The sequence below is a fragment of the Barbus barbus genome (assembly GCF_936440315.1).
Source record: "Barbus barbus genome assembly, chromosome: 25".
NCBI classification, from domain to species: Eukaryota; Metazoa; Chordata; class Actinopteri; order Cypriniformes; family Cyprinidae; genus Barbus; species Barbus barbus.
This window is the reverse complement of record NC_136753.1, coordinates 20,557,980-20,579,219: the sequence shown is the minus strand read 5'-3', so window position 1 is coordinate 20,579,219 and position 21,240 is coordinate 20,557,980. Positions and strand designations below refer to the sequence as shown.

The 21,240-nt window shown below is 36.6% G+C and overlaps 1 protein-coding gene across 2 annotated transcripts in view; it reads left to right on the top strand.

The window, feature by feature from the left end:
• The window catches only part of LOC306845358 (gamma-aminobutyric acid receptor subunit gamma-3), a gene marked incomplete at both ends in the record, with an annotated part of 110,683 nt that overhangs the window by 194 nt on the left and 89,249 nt on the right, over positions 1–21,240 (top strand). Inside the window, one exon of one of the 2 annotated variants that reach the window (XM_079378110.1) lies at positions 2,668–2,816. In XM_079378110.1, coding sequence (XP_079234236.1) covers positions 2,668–2,816 — 149 coding nt within the window. Of the gene's footprint in view, positions 1–2,667; positions 2,817–21,240 lie in introns of those variants that run through there. The other variant, XM_079378111.1, reaches the window with a different exon arrangement.

Genomic DNA, 21,240 nt, shown 5'->3' with positions numbered 1-21,240 from the left:
CTAACTTTAGGAATAAGACTTTTGATTTGTGCTATTTAAGAAGTTCAAAGGACTTTGTGTATCTTTATTTCAATCTTTGCATTAGTAGTTTTTTTTATATATGTATCGTAGCGCAATCGTATAAGACTTAGATCTTTATTGTCTATCTTCTAAACGGCATCTCTGTAGGTGTCTTGTGTGAGGTTGGAGTTTGTCTGGGTTTTTTGATCATTAAACAAATCACGCTTTTAAATTAATCTTAACTAACGTCGTAGGTTATTTCACGGTGGAGATAACGCTTGTGTGCGTCGTTACCGGAGCTGTCAGTTCCAAAGGTGCTGAACTATGTCCGAAAGTTTGTCTTCCTAGCCAGAAAACAGGGTGGAAATGCTGGCAAACGTGGAAATCGAACGCTATTTTATGTGGAGCTGCTTAAAGTTGTTAAAGTTTTAAACTGAATTCTAGAAATGATTTTGCTCTGGCAAGAATTTGATCAACTTGTAATGAATGATTTGCAAGAGATGTGCATCATTCTTTGCATTCACACACACACACACACTCACACACACACACACACACACACACACACACACACACACACACACACACACACACACACACACACACACACACATGTATATATCATGCAATATGTGAATATGTCACTCTTGGTACAGACAAGGCTAATGGATTAGATACAAAACTGTCCTTGTTGAAGAAAGAGAGTCACTCATTTTCAATTCAATTCAATTTCAATTTAAATTCAATTCAATTCAATTCAATTCAATTTCAATTCAAGTTTATTTGTATAGCGCTTTTTACGATACAAATCGTTGCAAAGCACCTCTACAGGAAATTAAGTTTCCACAATATATTTCTATATTGCAGAACCTTAATATGTTTGACTTATGGCAAAATTTGGTAATTCTGTATGTTGTCTGAACTTTGGCATCCTCTGAGGTCCTCTGAGGGGTTGTCATTATGTTTTCTCAGGTGTTCGGTCATCTCAGATCATTTAAGGGTTGGATCCAGACTGAAGCTTCTGTTGATGTTAATCCCGTGGCAGAAACAGAGAAACAAATAGAGACATGATTAGCGTAGCTGCTGTTCCATCTAAGCAAAAATGATTTGTTCAACCCAAGCTATAGAATAATAATAATGTACATTTGATCAGATATAACTGCAGTACAAGATTATAAGATGCATTATGTGAATGCTTGGCTAAAGAGATGTGTCTTTAATCTAGATTTAAACAGAGAGAGTGTGTCTGAACCCCGAACGTTATCAGGAAAGCTATTCCAGAGTTTGGGAGCCAAATGTGAAAAAGCTCTACCTCCTTTAGTGGACTTTGCTATCCTAGGTACTACCAAAAGTCCAGAGTTTTGCGACCTTAGGGAGCGGGTTGGATTGTAGCGTGGTAGAAGACAAGTTAGGTACGCAGGAGCATTTAGGGCCTTATAGGCAAGTAATAATATTTTGTAAATGATACGGAACTGAATAGGTAGCCAGTGCAGAGACTGTAAAATTGGGGTAATATGATCATATTTTCTTGACCTGGTAAGAACTCTAGCCGCTGCATTTTGGACTATCTGTAGCTTGTTTATTGAAGATGCAGGACAACCAATAGCAGTGCATTACAATAGTCCAGTCTAGAGGTCATGAATGCATGAACTAGCTTTTCTGCATCAGAAACAGGTAGCATGTTTCGAAGCTTGGCAATGTTTCTAAGATGGAAGAATGCTGTTTTTGTAACATGGGAAATATAATTTTCAAAGGACAAGTTGCTGTCTAATATAACACCCATATTTTTGACTTTAGAGGACGTAACAGTGCATCCGTCATTTAGCACACTCTTACTCAAATGTCATATTTTAACATTACATATTTATTGTTAATTTATTATTTATCTGCAGCGGTCAAACAGTTGACTATTATTTTAATATTTAAGTGTCAGATAACTGATATTTAAAACTGATATTTAATTTTGTTTCTACATCTATATCTCATTCTATCTTTTGATTTATCTCTACTGATAAAATGCTAACTAAACATAAACATTACATGCATTATGATATATTTTATAGTAATAATATTCAAGCCAATTATCTGGCCATCTCTATGTATTGTTTTATGTGTCTCAAGTGGGATGTACTGAGGTTGGTATTTTTGGATATAGTGTACAATGGTTTTGCAGTAAATGTAATATGATTTAATATGCACTTTGCTCTCTACTAAAATGTGGAAAAAAGAGAAATATGAAAATTAAATTGCATGTAACGGACTTATGTGGTCAGAGGGTAATGTATGAATATTTTTTTACGTGCTACTTGGGTAATGTTGCTTTTGGGAAGCATGCCGTAGAGAATAAATATAACTTACTGTACTTTTGACAGAAATTCTACTGAGTGCTTTGGGAACCCCAGCCTTTAACTGGCATTTTTTATGAGAGTGCAACTGTGCTTCCATATTGGTTTTATTGTCTGTTTGCTAACTATACTCATCCTTCTCTGAAAATGGCGACTAATACGTTTCTGCTATTCCACATTGCTGTAACTATTAAATTCTGACATAAATGTATTAATTATTGTCTTCAAAACAATTGATTATCGAACTGTCTTTACACAAGCTGAAACATAGCAAACGACCTCAACGGTGACCTGTGGAACACATTTTCTTTTATTTCTTCAGTTCTCAAACAGTCGCTTCTGAGGATGATGAGTACGACGATGTTACTGTGAATCAAATGTTGGCCCCCAAAACCCACGAGACCGACGCAACACAAATACTAAACAACTTACTAAAGGAATATGACAAAAAGCTGCGGCCGGATATTGGAGGTGAGTGCTTTTCTACTCTGTGGAGCTGCATTGAGCTGTCCATGGTGCTGAAATCCATTCAGCTTTACTGCATTCAGCTTTACTCATCTTGGAACTCCATTTACCAATCTATATCATGTACATAAATTGAATTTACTTTAAAGTCCAACTGCTGTGTTTACCCCAACAATTCATGTTTTTGTAAACTGTTGAAGTGCATTAGCTTCACACTGTGGAGTAGAGAATACACCTGCAAATTACACTAAGCGACACAATTTTCCTTATACTATGAAGAATAAAAATGTCAAATGTATTCACTGTTTGAGAGACACAGAGTTAGCAGCAGCTAGACTGCGGGTTTATGGTTTTGCATTAAGTAATTGAATTCCTGGAGCAGTGGAATATTTTCCTATGATTTTCTACTTATTTATACAGGCATCCCCTACTTTTTTCTATTTTAACCACTCAGTGCTCTTAAAAGTCTCATGGAATGCACTACCATCCACTTTTGCATGTAATCTCACAGATTTGCTTGTTTTCATGTGTTTCAAGAGTTATATTAGCTTAAAGAGTGCCTCTATGAGTGCAGGATTCATGGATCCGTCAGGAAATTTCTGGCGTTCCGTCAGAATAACATGAAATTTTCATTTCTTAACATAACTCAGGGTTGAGATTGATGCTATTTTCTAGTAAATGCAACTAAACAGAGTGCCATGAGAGGAAATCACAATCTGCAATTCAAACAGCACATTCTGTACTTGATCTGAGATGTCACCGCAGAACATCACAACCGCTCTTGACACATCTGTCAGGTCTGTTATTGGTTTTGTGGCATCGTTGTGATATATTGCATTTTATTGGGTTTGAAGCATTTTAGAAAGCCTATCCCTGCAAAAAATCTCACCGTTTCTAAATGTTTTTTGTTTCCTATCAATGAGAAGAACAACCTCAGTGTTTGATGGATGACAGTCTCCAAATTATATTTCTTATACTCATGTCTGATTTCTAAAAGGAAGACTAAGTTTATGTGCTCTCTTACTCACACACCACACCTATAACGACCCACACAAATCAAGCATATTGCCTCAGAGCCACCTTGCCATGAAATAGCTTTTGTTTTTCACTTTTGTAGCTCGGTCTGTCTGGAGAGAACTGGACTGCTATATAATCAAGAATGCCACTGAATGGCAGTGATACTATGTATAAAGACAGCTACTGTACATGAGACACTGTTAAGGAAGTAGAAAGATTCCAGTGAAGTCCCCAGAAACTGAGGAATGGAGATGGTGGGCACATCTCAGATCTGTCAACTCAAGTGTATAGTGGATCAATGAAAGGCGTTCTAATTCACTTCTTACAACTGGACCTTCTGTTTCAACTCTCTCTCTCTCTCTCTCTCTCTCTCTCTCTCTCTGAGGATGAAGTCGTGGCCTAATGGTTAGAGAGTCGGACTCGTAATCCAAAGGTTGCGGGTTCGAGTCTCGGGCCGGCAGGGATTGTAGGTGGGGGGAGTGAATGTACAGCGCTCTCTCCACCCTCAATACCACGACTGAGGTGTCCTTGAGCAAGGCACCGAACCCCCAACTGCTCCCCGGGCGCCGCAGCATAAATGGCTGCCCACTGCTCCGGGTGTGTGTTCACGGTGTGTGTGTGTTCACTGCTGTGTGTGTGCACGTTGGATGGGTTAAATGCAGAGCACGAATTCCGAGTATGGGTCACCATACTTGGCAGTATGTCACTTCACTCTCTCTCTTTCTCTCTCTCTCTCTCACACACACACTTTAGTTTGTTCTTTCTCTCTCTTTTTTGCTTTACCACCACTTTAGACAGTTTGTTGTGAGTCAGAAATGTTTTTTCTTGTTTTTTTCTCCATGCAGAATTCATAGCTATAAAAAAGAAATAGCACATTAACCATTTTCACATGCAAGTTGTTATGAAGTACAAGAATAGTTTGCAAATAATAGAATCCTCTTTTGCCCATAATTATTTATCTGCTAGCGTTTCTCTATTAAGGTTGTCTGTTATGTTGTTCTGTTCAGCTTCCTGATGACTTGTGTGTATTGAATCAGCAGGTATGATTGCTTTGCTACAAATAGTGCAAACATGTATGATTCATGATGGATTAAAAACAAACAACTCCTCATGGCCATCTGGTCTCTTATAATAGGGCTAGGTGGTATGGCCAAAATATTAATCACAATATTATTTATCAAATTACCATTAATGGGGAAGGAAATGGTATCCACATGTTTGTTAGACCACAAGAATGAATGTAAACATAACTTGTTTGTTCACAATTAAACTCCACAAAGTAAGATAACTTTTAGTTTAGTGCCTTATGAAATCCATTTTATTTTTCCAGAATTTTATAATTTTTTCTGATTTATGGTTTAATAAAAATGTATTGTCAAAATGGCATCTAATGAAATGAATCATTAGAAATGAATCAAACTTTAACAAGTTAATACATTTTTTAAAAATTTAATATGAAAATATAACAATTTTGTCCTAAAATTTGTTAAAACGTATAAAAATATCTTGGTTGAATGATGTTCCTTTAAAACATTAAACAATATAAATTATTATTATTATTATTACGCAATTAGTTTCATTGCGTATTTGACAATAGTTTTTTTTCAAATGAGATGGTAGAAATCTTGTGAAGTGGCTCTCAGAGCAGCTCTGGAGGTGAAGTTCATGTGTTCATGTTGAGACATCAGATGCTGAAAACACTGAGCGTTACAAGTGTTTGGTGGACAAAATTACTCCATGCATTCATCTATGTATGAAATTGTTTAATGGCCAGCTCTATCTTATAACATCAGCAATATGGAAACTGTTCCAGGTTCTTGTTGGACACAGATTAAGCCTGAGTGTTTTCACTATGGAAAATCCCTGCAGATGATTTTATTGCAGAAACATACAGAACTTGTTTTACCTTGTGTCCTCAATAAAATTTTAAAATATTTACAAATGCAGCATATTCCTTCTTTTTTTTTTTTTTGTCAAGTGTGTTACAACATTTTATTGCGAAATATATGAACAATAATATATTCAGGCCTATTGCAGTCGCAAAATGGGAAGATTACAGAACAAAGACCCAAACCAAGAGCTCTGCTGGTACATTACAGACTCCTTTACAGTTTATCAGCATGTTTTCTAAAATCCCCTTGTACTGAAACAGATGTATAGCATATTGTTATTGTCATAATATTGCATTTTACTGACTCAGAGGTTGTAAAAAGCACTCTCAGGTTATTTTTCTATTCTATTCTTATTATGCCTGTTATTATTTCCTGAATCTCCATGATGTTGTCCTCAAACTCGTCTACAATATTTGATTCGATTATGGCACTGGTGCATTATCCTGAATGCCTGTGATTAATAGTACATTAACGTCAGTCTTAAACATGCCAGTGTTTTATGGAGCTTGTCAATGGATGGTAGTGCATCTGTGGAAGTGAATTAGCTGGAAGGCTGCAAGTTGTGTGCAAAAAACCTGCTGCTTCGAGCTTGTTTTTATCAGCTTTGTTTTCTCATTAGGGTCCATTTTTGCCAGTGATTTGACCAGTGATTCACTGACTTCTAGGAATTAGCTCCAGATAGCACAAGATAGCACTCTTCCCTCTTCAGCATTCATTTGTTGATTTTGTTTCTTTTGTTGGCCAATGTTCAAGTGCCATCTGTGCTAAGCTCAATCAGCTAGTTACAAGGTTGTCTTTCAAAATGGTCACATGGCTACTGCTCTTAGTCTACTGCATTCTAAAAGCATGAAAACAACTGGTGCATTAAAGCTAATATGCGGGTGCAATTAGAGAGGGGGGGGGGGGGGGGGCGATGCTTTTTTCAACAAGGAATTCAACAGTAATAGATTGTAAATCTCATTGACATATTTTGGGAAAGATGGATGCATTTTAAACAAGATAATTAGCTAGTTTTTGATATGCAGTGTGTAGCATCTCATTTAGTTCATCATGCAAATATACTCTCTGTGGGAGTGCTTTATAGATGATACGATTAAAGAATAGTTCACCCAAAAATAAAAACTCTGTTAATATTTATTCGTCTAGCTCAAGGGTGGGCAACGTTGATCCTGGAGGTCCACTCTCCTGAAAATACCTAACTTCCTGAAGACCTTGATTAGGGTTGGAGCTAAAGTCTGCAGGGACACCGGCCCTCCAGGATCAACATTCCCCACCCCTGGTCTAGCTTAATATCATGGTGCTAGCAACATTAAGGTCATGGGTTTGATTCCGAGGGAATCCATGAACTAATAAAATGTATACATTAAAAGCTCTTAAAAACAAAGGGTCCAACAGGACGATATGTATTAAAATTGTACATGAAAGGTGCATGAAAAACAGTGATTTTGCCTGTAATTTGCGCACAAATCACAAAGATTCATTCACAAATATAAACACACTCAATTATTTAGCTGACTAAAGAGGAAGACTATCGGTCAGTAACAATGGCATTTGATTTTGGAATTGGTGCTGCATTTTGTTTTCTTAGTCAAGCTATTGTATAACTTCAGAAGACTTTGAACAGATAGGCCTACTAAGTCTTAGACTAATATACTTTTTTTTTTTTTGATATTTATAAAATGTATAAATGATCAATTTGTCAATGTATCAAATCTATATATAACAAAAAATATTTTTGCTTCACAGTAAAATAGAAAGTATTTGTGTTTGGAACCACATGAGGGTGAGTAAATAATGATTTTTTTTTTTATGAACTGTCCCTTTAAATGTGATATCTGTATGGATCTCTGGGAGTGTGCATGTGCAATTTTGGTATTGACACCACAACTGCCGCAACAGTAGCAGTGTCACAGTGGCCCAATTGTGTCAGCTCTCTTTTAGGCTGAGCTGTAGGGGAAACCCTTCAAAGTGGGTCAGCCTCCCTCTTCTCTTCTTTTTCATGTGCATTGAGCCTCGCTCAGCCGGGCGACATCATTACCAGGGTAAAGGAAATACTGGATAAGAGGGTTTTGGGACATTAAACGCATGTGACACATGCGCATTGCAATTCAGGAAGCTGATCCTGGGCCATCCATGCGAGTTTCCTTCATAAGGCGGATGGCGTATGGTGAGTGGCAGACGTGCTAGAGCAATCTGCTCTGTCTGCTGCATAAATAGAGGGAAAAAGAATCGCTTCGCTTTAGATAAGCCCCCTGACCAGCCCCCTGGAGGAACACTCATTATAAAGTGCTAGTTTGTGTTAGCCCAGCTTCATCTATGCAGCAGAGAGATGGAGAAAGCTGGGGGCGTGGTGGGGGTGGTGTGGGAAAGTGGGGGGAGGTGGACTGGTCATTACTATGTTGTGATTTTTATCGCAGCGGAGAGACAGTGTGAGGTGAGAAAGAAGTAATGGGCCAGAAACAAAGAGACCGAATGTGGGAGGGAGGAAGAGAGAGAGGAGTATAGAGAGTGGTACTGTACACAAGCCTTCAGGCAAAAGGAAAATTTGTGTGCGTGTGTATGCAGAGCGAGAGTGTATAAAGCTGACTTGCCTTCACCTCTAAGCCCTTCTTGCCATCAGCAAAAGCAACCTCTGTTTTATCATTAGCCACTAAATATTAAAAATATGAGAGCGTGTGTTTGTGTGCCAGAATGAGTGTGCAAAAGTAACACCAAAAAAGATTTGATTCTCACAGGCACAAGATCAGGTAAATGCGAACACTGTGCAGAAACGGCTTCATCGCCCTTACTTTTCCTTTTTTTTTTTCCTAATATGTTTTCTCTTTCAGAGTGCTCATTGAAGTCAAGGCGGGTATATATATATATATGTATGTATATATGAGAGGCAGTCCTTTATCCACACAGTCCTGGCACAAGTACAGATATGTCATTCTGCCACTGTCACTGTGCACTGTTCTGTACATCTATGTGACATGTTTGCCAAAGAGCTGATTGATTTTGCCACTGGAGATCAGCAAACTAAAATTGTATGGCATAACTGCCAAAGAGTCAGATATGGGTATTTAAACACTAAATGGTGATGTCCAGAGAGCAGGTTGGTCGATTTAATATTAATAATAAGAAATGAATATTTAGTTTGCAAAGTATTGACTCAGAATTGAAAAGGGTGAAATAAATCTGTTGCAAAATATTGCAATATTTTACCTCATGATGCTATCAGTATTACCCCAAAAGTGATAGATAGATAGATAGATAGATAGATAGATAGATAGATAGAGAGATAGATAGATAGATAGATAGATAGATAGATAGATAGATAGATAGATAGATAGATAGATAGATAGATAGATAGATAGATAGATAGATAGATCAAAAGTGACATAAATCTTTTGTAGCAATGTAATTGCTGTTCTTTTGAACTTTCTATTTATCAAAGAATCCTGAAAAACATAATCACAGTTTCATTAAGCAGCATAACTATTAATTAGAAGGATTTTTGTGACACTGAAGTCACTGAATAAAATTCAGCTTTGCCAATACAGAAATAATTGATATGTTAAGAAATAGAAAACTTTTCAAAATGTAATATTTTACGATATTACTGTTTCTTGATCAATATTACAGTTTTTAGCATCCTCAGAGACATTAAAATAAATCTTAATAACCTCAAATTTACATTTCTGATTATTAATATTTAAACTTCCATTCAGAAACATATTGAGTAAAAGTTTGCAATAATTTACAGATTTACACTAAACTATTAACCATTATTATTACCTGATCTGATTCCCAACTCTATTCACAGGACATAGCTTAATGTGCTGCCATTAACTTTGTTCAGTTTTTTACTGTGTTCCCTCTCTCCTTGTCTCTGTGTCTTCTACGTATATGTTTATTTAATGAGCTGTGTTCCACTGAAACTCATTCATCTCCATGCAATCTGCAAATTCTGTTCTGGGGTCTGTGGAAGCGACGAAAAACACTGAATACATACACTATGATATAACTGTGATAAATTGGAATAATCAGAATGGTTGTTTAGTATCACACAAAATTATATGAGGTGGAATGTTCTTACGGACTCAAAAGAGCCTGTGTATGAAATTTCTAATCTTCCAGGAAGAAATGATGTCGCAGGCTACCTTTGCATTCAAAAATGGAGGAAATACAAGCAAATTACTTTGACATTTTCCATCTCACTTGAGGGCATCTTATTCTTTAAAAGTAAAAAAAGAGCTTCCCTTTGGACATTTCAGAACAATATCCGTAGTATGATGTGCAGCTGCCGGCAAGGACAGACTCGCAAACAACCTTTCAATAATTCAACTTCTCATCATCAAGGTCTGATTTGCTTACTTGATGTTTTAAAATGGATATTGCTGATGGATTTGAAATAGCATATTAACAGTCTTTAGATATTTGGAGGAAGAGAAGGAGGCTTTCCATCATAATAATTATTGGTTCTATTTTAGATCTTGTAAAAGTAAATCAATGTAAACTGCTTAGCCAAGAGTGCATTTAAAGAGATAGTTCACCTGAAATTGCGAATTCTGTCATCATTTAATCACGCTCATGTTGTTCCAAACCTGTATGCATTTCTTTATTCTGCAGAACACAAAATAAGATTAGTGTACATTAAAAATTAGTTTGTACTCTGAAAATGATGACTTTCGCTGCTTTTCAACTTCTTTATATAAAATGAGTTCAGTAAAATGACAGTTTACTTAATCCTTTTAGGTATTTTTGCTGACACAACTTGTTAAATTCTACTCTTTTAATTCGATAACTTATATTTCCATTCTTTGCATGGGACCATTTGGCAAGACTTTAAAGAAAGGCCATATTCGGTGTTCATTTATATTAGAGATGTACTGCAGAAGATATTTTTGTTACAGTAGTTATATTGTGCTGAAGAGTGGAGCTTGTACTGTGGATTCATGCATGAGGTAAACATTAGATTAAATTCTACATATAATTAAAAAAAAATCATATTTGGCATGCTAACATATGCTATATTGATGTATATTGTGACACTAATCCTTAATAAACCAAATAAAGTTGGACTGACATGGAATTGATAAAATAATCCTTTGTAAATGAGTTTTGACAAACTTAATGACATTGACTTAAAACTACTAAAGTGCATTAATTTGACAATCCAATTAAATACGCTCAGTGAAATTGACTTTAACTGGATAACAAGAAATTGAATGTCTATTCTTTCATTCAGATTAAGGGAGGGTATGGTTTTTTGTTCCCATACAATGGGGAAAACGTCAGTATCATCATAGCCCTCACTGACTTTCACTGTAAGGACAACAGTTTAAACATTCTTCAAAATATATTCAAAAATTCTTATGTGTTCCTCATTCAGGTTTGAAACAACATGAGGGCGAATAAATTATGACAGTTTCATTTTTGCATGCACTATCCCTTTAAAGCTAAAGGTCTATGTCCAGTGGACATTCATCACTTGTCAACCAACAAATACCCATCATTAACACCAATTCTCTTCAAGACCCTCTTATTTAAAGCATTACCAATGGTGATTGTGCTGGAATTGGCTGCTAGTCTTTATTAATCCCTATTAAAAAAGGTCAGCAAGCCCAGATGTCAGAGTGCTTCTCTGTTTTCCTCTGGCTCTTCAGCAGGCCGACAGTCTGATCCCAGCCATTTCCACAGGCCTGTTACCTCCGTGTCATGCCACCTGCCTCATACGTCTCTTTCCCTCTCAGCATCAGTGACATATTCCAGGTCTCGACTTGGATATCTGCCCCTGCTCATTGAATATTTCAAAACCTCTTGACATTTCATCCTGTAATGAACCTATACGCATCTGCGGAAGGAGGGCAGGAGTTAAGGAGAGTCAGACTGGGCTTCATTAATCCAAACCCTTTTGGCTTGAAGCGAGAAAGCATCAGCCAGACACGTTTCTGCTCATTCACCTGGACTAGACCCCATTTATTTAGTGTAGTGATGCTGAAATCCCTCATAATCCAGCGAGTGTGCAAGAAGTCTGACGCTCCTGATTAGGTAGAAAAGGTGAGCATGAAGGAACGCTTAACACCTTTCTGCCAGGATGTAAGCCTTAAAGATCACCCTCCTCCACAGGATCATGAGTACTTATCGCAGGTTAGCACGGTTTCAGACACAAAGGGACGTGGAGATTAGTTGCTGTGAAAAGATGTGTATTTCTTCAGCTTTGTTATATCAGAAGAGCACTCCTATCTGTCAGTCCTCTGTCGTGTGTGTCATGTGTTCCCACCTCTTGTGTCCATATTTGGTTTGTTTCCTGTTCTTGTTTAATGTGATCATTAGTTAATTCTGTTCCAGCTGTGTTTGTGTAATTAGCCTGTGTATTTAAGTTCCTGCCTGTTCAGTTTCATGTCGTCAGGTCTGCTTGTTACTCCCTGGTGGTCCTATCTGTGTGAGCCTTGCCCTGCCTTGTCTGGATTTGATTAAAGACTGTTATTTGCGTTTACATCCTCGTCTCGTGTTCCTCGTTCCTTCCTGCTGTGTGCACCGTGACACTATCTGCATGTTTCAGATCAGTTTTACAGATTTTTTTGACAACACTAATTGCGCTCAGGTCTGAGAATTTCAGACCTGAGAGTTTTTAATTGTGATTTCCAGGCTTGAAAAAAAAAAAAAAAGGTGTGATACAATGCAGTTAAAAGTTTGGGGGTTGGTAAATGTTGTTTTTGAAAGACACCAAGGCTTTTTTATTTGAAAAACTATAATATTGTAAAATATATTACAATACCACTGTAAAACATGATGCTGACTTAACTTAAAAAAATTGAGGAAACCCGTGGCCTTAAAATTAAGTAAATAATAATTGAAAAAAAAAAAAAAAAGTTGTGACAATTCACTTAACTTATACTTTTTTGAAAAAAAAAAAAAAAGGAAAGCAGCTGGACCTGATGGGATAACCGGCCGTGTTCTGAGGTCCTGCGCTGAGCAGCTCGCTGGTTTGTTCACTTCTATCTTTAATGAGTCCCTTGCTACCTCCGTGGTTCCCACCTCATTCAAAAAATCCATCATTATCCCTGTGCCAAAGAACAATAAACCCTCTTGCCTGAATGACTATCGCCCAGTTGCCCTCACATCAATAGTCATGAAGGTTTTTGAGAGACTTATGAGCCACATCTGCTCCTCCATCCCTGATACTTTGGACCCTCTTCAGTTTGCCTATCGCCCAAATAGATCTACTGACAATGCCATCTCTCACGTCCTCCACTCTTCCCTCACACACATGGACAGCAACAATGGGAATTATGTAAGGCTGCTATTCATTGACTATAGCTCAGGTTTCAATACTATAGTCCCCCATCAAGCTAGCATCTAAACTCACAGACCTCGGCCTAAACTCCTCACCCTGCGACTGGATTCAAGACTTCCTCACTGGCAGACCTCAAGTGGTGAAAGTTGGCCAGTTTACCTCAAACTCCATCACTCTTAACGTAGGAGCCCCACAGGGCTGTGTCCTGAGTCCCCTGCTCTACTCTCTCTACACGCATGACTGCATGTCCTCTCACAGCTCCACATCTATTATCAAATTCGCTGATGATACTGTGGTTCTTGGCTTCATCTCCAACAACGATGAGACCGCATACTTGGATGAGGTAGAGAGTATCACATCATGGTGCCAGGACAACTGTCTCTCTCTGAATGTGAGGAAAACTAAAGAGCTGATCATGGACTTTAGGAAGAGACAGCAGCGGCCCTACACTCCTCTTATGATCAGTGGGACCCCTGTGGAGAGGGTGAGTAGCTTCAAGTACCTCGGTGTAAACATCTCCGAGAACCTGACTTGGATTACACACATCCAAACACAGATAAAGAAAGCCAGGCAAAGTCTGTACCATCTGCGACAGCTGAGGAAATTCAGGGTCTCACCAGCAATCCTGAAAACTTTCTATTCAGGGACCATAGAAAGTGTATTGACTCAGTGCATATCAGTATGGTATGGAAACAGCTCCAATCAGGACTGCAAAGCACTACAGAGAGTTGTGCGCTTAGCTGAGCGCATCTCAGGGTCTGCTCTCCCCTCTATGCAGGACATCTACCTCAAACGCTGCAAAAGTAGAGCTGTCAAAATCATCAAGGACTCAAATCACCCTGGTAACCATATATTCACTTTGCTACCATCTGGTAAGCGCTTCCGTAGCCTGATGTCAAAAACTGAGAGACTTAGGAGGAGCTTCTTCCCCCAGGCCATCAGGCTCCTAAACTCTAACTCTGTGTCATAACATCTCATGACTCCATGTAAATACCACTATATCAATAAGTTATTCATAATTTTTTTCTACCTCGTATTGCTGCTATGTACATACCCTGTAAAACTTTTTGCACATTCCTTCTTATAGTACTATTTAAGTCACAAACATACTGACCTGCACATTTATATTTATATTTTTTTTATCTTTATTTTATTTTATTTTATTCTTTTATTTTTTTCTAATATCACATAGAATTTAGGATGGATAGTGCGCATATTGGGATGCAGGCAATGACTTCCTTCTGCATTGCGATGACGGCAAAAAGTTGGGGTCAAACCTTATCAAACGATTAATTTGCGTAAAAAAAATATTAACGCGTTAAAATTTTTAGATTAATCACATGCGTTAACACGTTAACGTTGACAGCCCTACTTAAAATTTTTAATTTAGTCAACTAAAATACTCCCTTATTTATACTCTCCCAGTTGTCCCTTAAATTAACATTGAGTACCTTAAAATTACAAGTTGACTAAACTAAATATTTTAAGTCAGCGGGGTAACAAATTATTTGAAGTTGAAACAATTTTTTTAACTTTTTTTTTTACAGTGATAGTTTTCTATTTTAAAATATTTTTTATTCCTGTAATGGCAAAGCTGATATTTTTTTCTCAGCAGTCGTTACTCCAGTCTTCAGTGTTGCATAATAATCCTTCAGAAATCATTCCAATATGCTGATTTTTATTTTTTTGGCTCAAGAAAAAGTGTCTTCTTATTAAACAGTCCTGCTGCTTAATATTTTGTGGGAACCATACATTTTGTTTTCTGTACTCTTTGATGAATGGAACTTTCAGAAGAACAGCATTTATCTGTTTTTTTTTCTTACTGACCCCAAACATTTGAAACATAATGCATAATACAATTTGATCAAAACACAGGGAATGACCACAAAATTGATCAACTAAATTAGATTATTTTAGATAATATATTGAAAATTCTGACATTTCTGAAATCAGAAGATGTCTATTACACTGAAAAAATAGATTTTGTGGTGAAGTAAATACTACATAAACCAAATGTAATTTCTACATTAAATAATTTAGTTCAGGCAATAATTAAAAAATGCCTGAACTAAGTAAATTCTATAATATTACTCAATTTAAGCTTGTAGAAATTAAAGTTTGAACTAATAAGTATAATTTACTTAGAATTGTTTGTTATGTTTACAAGGATTCTTTAAGTTATGGTCCTGTTTTTCTCATCATGCACTGGGGCATGAATAATTAAAAAGGTAAATATTTTCACTGTTTTAGAGTTGTATTCACCCTATTTTATGGTTGCTTTTGTTGTTAGGTTTAGTAACTTACTGTTTTCTGACATCTGGAGTTAATGTTCTATTCAAAAATGACCCATTCATACTCAAACACTATCCACAGATTGTCATTGTGTATGGTGTACCAAGTATTGAGGTCTCTGTGTTAATTTGGGTAATAATTATATTGAGTGGACATATTTGAAAAGAATGACAAGCTGTCTACTTGCTTACGTTCATGTTTGCAAGTGAACCACATGTTTTAATAACATGTTATTTTCCAGTGCTACATTAAGTAAATTTTATAGTGACCGAGTGAAATGTAGCAGTGCGGTAAGCAGACCAATAGTTGAAGATCTAAAATAAGTTAAAATGTTATTTTGGTTCAACTCAATTAATTATATTTTTAATATAGTTACTTTTTCTTATTTGTAAGTCGCTTTGGATAAAAGCGTCTGCTAAATGACTAAAAGTAAAAAGTAAAGAGGGTAAAGACCATCTACTCCACTGGGCTAGGACACCGGCAAAGGATATGTATCGCTTTTTATTTTTCTTTATATGTTTATATGCTTATTGAAATGTTGTTGTATGCATTTGTCAATTTTATTTAATTTCTGTATTTTCTTAAATGGGTGTGTATAGAGTATTTACAGAGTGTTAACTTTTAGTTTTAGTTACTTTTTCTTATTTGTAAGTCACTTTGGATAAAAGCGTCTGCTAAATGACTAAAAGTAAAGTAAAGTAATATAAATGAGTTTAAATGTTAAGTTAACACAACTTGAAATTACTTGGTAGATTATATCATATTGCATGTTTTAAGTAAAGAATGTTCAGTGAACTCAAATATTTAAGTTCATATGACAAAAATTATTTGTTATTTTATTTAAAATAAACAAGTTGGGTTTACTTAAAAAGTATGATGCAAAAATGGTGCATATATATTTTAAGTAAATTAAACATCAGTTTTACCAGTGTATCCATCTATTTTATCATACACTATATTGCCAAAAGTATTGGGTCACCCCCTTCTAACATGTTTGACTACTTTAGTAATTTCTATGAATACAAATCTTAATGTTTAAGCATATCATGATATTCTTGGGAATTGTGTGCTTCTTATTTTATAGCAACAGTTGGACCCTTTTCTATTCTAACATGACAGTGCCTCTGTGTATAAGGCACGGTTCAAAAAGACATGATTGATTCAGTCAGTGTGGAAGAACTTGACTGGTCTGCAGAAAGCCAAGTTCTGATCCCAGCTGAACTCCTCTGGTGTGACTTTATATGCAGACCTTGAGCCAAAAACTCATGACTTGTACGTAAGGGTACTGTCATTTTAGACATGTCCAAAACTGTTGCAACAGAGATGGAAATATAATTTTTAAATACACGAATTATGTTTCCATCTTTGTTGCCACAGTTTTGTTAGTGCCTTTTTCTCTTCTAAGGAAGGGGGTGTCCCAACACTTTTGTCCGTATAGTGTCTATACAAGTCATTGGTGTTTGGTGATCAGTTTTTGGCTCAAGGTCTGCATATAGTCACACCAGAGGTGTTCAGCTGGGATCAGGACTAGACCAGTCAAGTTCTTCCACACTGACTGAATCAATCATATCTTTTTGAACCGTGCCTTATACACAGAGGCACTGTCATGTTAGAATAGAAAAGGGTCCTGTCCAAACTGTTGCTATAAAATTAGAAGTACACAATTCCCTAGAATATAATCATATGCTTAAACATTAAGATTTGTATTCATAGAAATTACTAAAGTAGTCAAGCATGTTAAGCATGATACTCAAACATGTTCATTAGAAGGGGGTGACCCAATACATTTGGAAATATTGTGTATACTAAATACAACGCATCATTCGCCCATTGCTGTATCCTTCATGCCAGCAACCATACAATATCTCTGCCAAGCCTCTTAATTTCTCTCCATGGGAATAATGCAATAACTTGCCTTGACAAGGACACTATTAATTTGATCTGCACTAGTAAGGCAAAACTGCCTGTGGCCACAAGCTTTGTTTTGTGCGGCGTCTCTGTCAGCGTATGTCACACTAATTGACTAGGGTGTAATTCCGGGACTCCTCTCTGTCTGTCCCTGTCACATTCTGTCTTTCTCTTGCTCTCTCTTTCCTTCACATACACACACACACTCAACACTTCAATCCAGCATTCATGTAAAATTACTAAAAGGCTCTTGTCTGATTATAGTGAGGGCATACAGCTAAAAAGAAATGGAAGTGAATAAAATGATAAATGTGATGTAGGGAGATGAAGGGGAGGATTTGAGAGAGCTGGACATAGTCGTAGTGCCAATCATTTATTCAAGATGACAAACATGTTTATAAGTAACTGGTTTGCATTGGAGCTTAATTAATTGTTATGTGGTTTAAAAGTTTAGCATTTTTTTATCCACCTGCCTAATCTTGTTTGTTTTTCAGATAATATTCAGAAAATAGAATTTTTGAAATGCAGGCACCTTAAAGAAGATTGTATTCCTTTCAACCAGTGCAGTAATGGATTTTAGCATTTGTATGAACTTTTATTAACATTCTGCAGCAATATGCATATTAGGGTGTTTCTTAAACTGTGTACACGCAGTATAACTTTTCACACTATTAATTTAATTTATTTAGTAACAATGTCTAACAGTGGACATACAGCACATTTTTTTTATGAACCAAAATGGAAAAAATAACTCCATATCTAAAATAATTTTGTTCGATAACATTATGTGATGTAAATTACATTTTTAAAACATTTTTGGTATAAATTGTAATTGCTTATTACATTATTATGTTGCATTATGCATGGCAAATGATTATGAACGATTGTCTTTTTCTGATTAAGTATAGCTAAATTACAGAAAGAACGACTGAATTATGTTTTGAAGATTGCAAACTGTGGTTGATGGGCCAGAAGGAATAGGTGTCTGTCTGACAGAAATGCGTGTCTGTAAATGTGAAAGAAGCATTAATTTAATGCCATTTATTCAGGGCCAAATGACATATATAGGGAAAGAATTCATAAATGCGGCACATTATGAAAGCTGAAGACAGGCAAAGAGGGGATGAGAAATGACAGGAGAGGGAGAAAGATATGATAGAGAGATCAGTTGCCCACTGGTCATATCAGCCTTGTTTATCATGCCCTCCCCATCTTCCCAGATGTCTCCTGTGCGTCTGAGTGTTTGACATTGATATGGTTCAACTTCTCTGTGACATAAACTCCTCCTCTGACTGGTCATTACCCTGCTACAGATCAGCAGCACTCACCCCCCCAGGGATGTTTACACACCCCCACATGCCAGCCTTTCCGGAGGCATCATCTGCCTCGCTGAGGTTCTGACGATGGCCACATCATCTGATTAAGATCTGTTGATTCTTCTAATGCACCAGTACAGAGCATTATGTCTATGGCTGTAGCAGAGGTGGACAGATGGTGGACAACATGCTTACTATGGATATATTTTTAAATGTAAAAAAATAAAATAAAAAAAACTTTTCTGAAAAATCACACCTGAAATAAAAGGTACTGAATGTTCCTCAAAATGTCAGCAAATATATTTCTTGGAACCTGCGATTCTTTTTTTTTCAGGATTCCTTGAATAAAAAAAAATTCTGAATTAATTTTTTTTGTCAGTTTAAAATATCCTCACTGGAGAAAAGTATTAATTTCTTTAAAAAAAAATTACAGACCCCAAACATTTGAACGGTAGTGTATATTGTTACAAAAGATTTCTGTTTTGATTAAGTTCTGTTCTTTTTACTCATCAAAGAATTCCTGAAAAAACATACATGTTCCAAAAGTGTTCTAGAGTATTTTAAGATATATTAAAATCGAAAACTGTTATTTTAAATTGTTGTAATATTTCACAATATTACTGGTTATTACTGTTTTTTTTAACAAATAAATACAGCTGTGTTGAGCCTAAGAGACTTATTGAAAAAGCATGAAAAATCATACAGATCCCAAACTTTTAAACAGCAGAGTATATAGAACAATGCTATATATGTAAAACAATGCTCACCAAAGTATTTGTGATATAATTTTAAAATGTAATTTATTCCTGTTACATCAAACCTGAATATTCAGAAGCCATTACTCCATTCTTTATTGTCACATTTACATTCAGAAATCATACTAATAATCATGATGATTTGGATATTAATGTTGGAAACAGTGGTGCTGCCTAATATTTTTGTAGAAACTGTAATACATTATTTTTCAGGATTCTTTGATGAATAAAATCTTCAAAAGAACAGAACTGATTAGAAAGAGAAATATTTTGTACATGTAGTCTTTACTGTCACTTTTCATCTATTTAATTCATCCTTGGTGAATGAAAGTATTAATTTCTTTCAAAAGAAAATCTTACTGACCCCAAACTTTTGAACATTTCAGAATCCCACTGTATATAGACATGGAGCTTGTTACTGGATCCAGATGTGATATTTTATTATTGGCTAAAATGTATGTTTGGTCACTGTGACAGCAGAGATATTGTGTTGCTGTAAATATATAAGTTATCATCTGTAAAAACAGCATGTAGTATTGAGTGGAGTATGTCGTCAGATTTGTGTGCGGTTTTTAACACAAATGCAAGCTGCCCTCAAAGACATCTGCTTGGCTGATGATGCATTCACAGAGTTCATCATCGCCCAGAGCAGGAAAATCTGGACGATTAATGCATTCAGTGTTTTTGCATTGCCAACTGTACAGAAAACTGGTGAGAGGTTATAAATAATACAGCAATTTGTGGTATTAGTGGGGTGTAAAATTCTACAGCATTTTGGTCCAAATACTACTATGATCCATTAGCAGCCTAGAGGTGCTATTGGTTTACTGGAAATCAAAGCTCATATGTAAATGCCGAGTAAACACAAGCTTTGCCTTGTTGCAGAACTGTACTGAAATTTGGACCGCATACTGTGAGAACATTATGAAAACACCTACGCCAAACAGGAGGAGATGAAAGGTGTTGGCCAGTGACTCTTTGTTTTTGACTCATAAACACCACAAGGATGTGAAAGGTCTTTCCGTAAAGAAATGTGCTTTGAGGAACATGCAGTACTTTTTATTTCAGCCTTGCGATTTGGAACAATGTACGATGATTTTGCAGTTTTGACAGGCGTTCCATTGGAAACGTTAGTCCACAATGAATACAAAGGTCCTTTGTATGAGTCTGCAAAGCAATGTAGAAGCACAGCAACAGGGAGAGGTGTTGTTTTGGCAGGCAGGTCACTGCTTCCTCCTCTCCAAGAGTAGTTTGACCCTTATCATGCAGAATGCAGAAAAAACTGTTGTTCTTTTAGACTTTAGAGGCTAGCCAAAGAAGTGTTTAAAATCAGCTATTGGATGTTTTCCAGTAAATGTTTCAAGAGGGACATTCGTCTTGCCCCAAGCCATAGTGCTGATTGGTGAGCGCTCAGCTTCCCCCTGCTGTTATTTCACTTACACAGGTCGGTTGAGGTTAATGAATAAGAGCACAGACATTCTCCCGAGGGCAACACACACTTCTCTAATGGAGCTAAACAACTACACCAAGCTTCACTGCGGTGTAAGTTTCAAGAAATGTCTCCTACTACCCATTGCTCGTGAGGGGCCGACCCTCCCTCAGCTCCTCCCACTCAGAATAGCATTCAAATTGTATCGCTTTCTAACACGACCAAGCTCTCAGAGCTTCTGCGGTGTTAATATTAGCTCCGGCAGGTGGTGGATATTTGCAGGCAGCTGATTGGGATAGAATTTGAATTGGAGTGTCTCAGGCAGCATTGCAGTTTTGGAGCTGTGATGGTACACTCTCGATTTGCCTGAGCAATTTTTCATTAGGGTTTGGACGTAAGTGATGACAAATATTAGCCTCCCAGAACCCCTCCTGTCCACATTTCATTTTGACTACTGATGAATGGATGTTCATATTCTCAGAGAGAATAAATCCAAGGTGCTCATATGCGAAAGCAAAACACAGCACGGCAGTATTTTA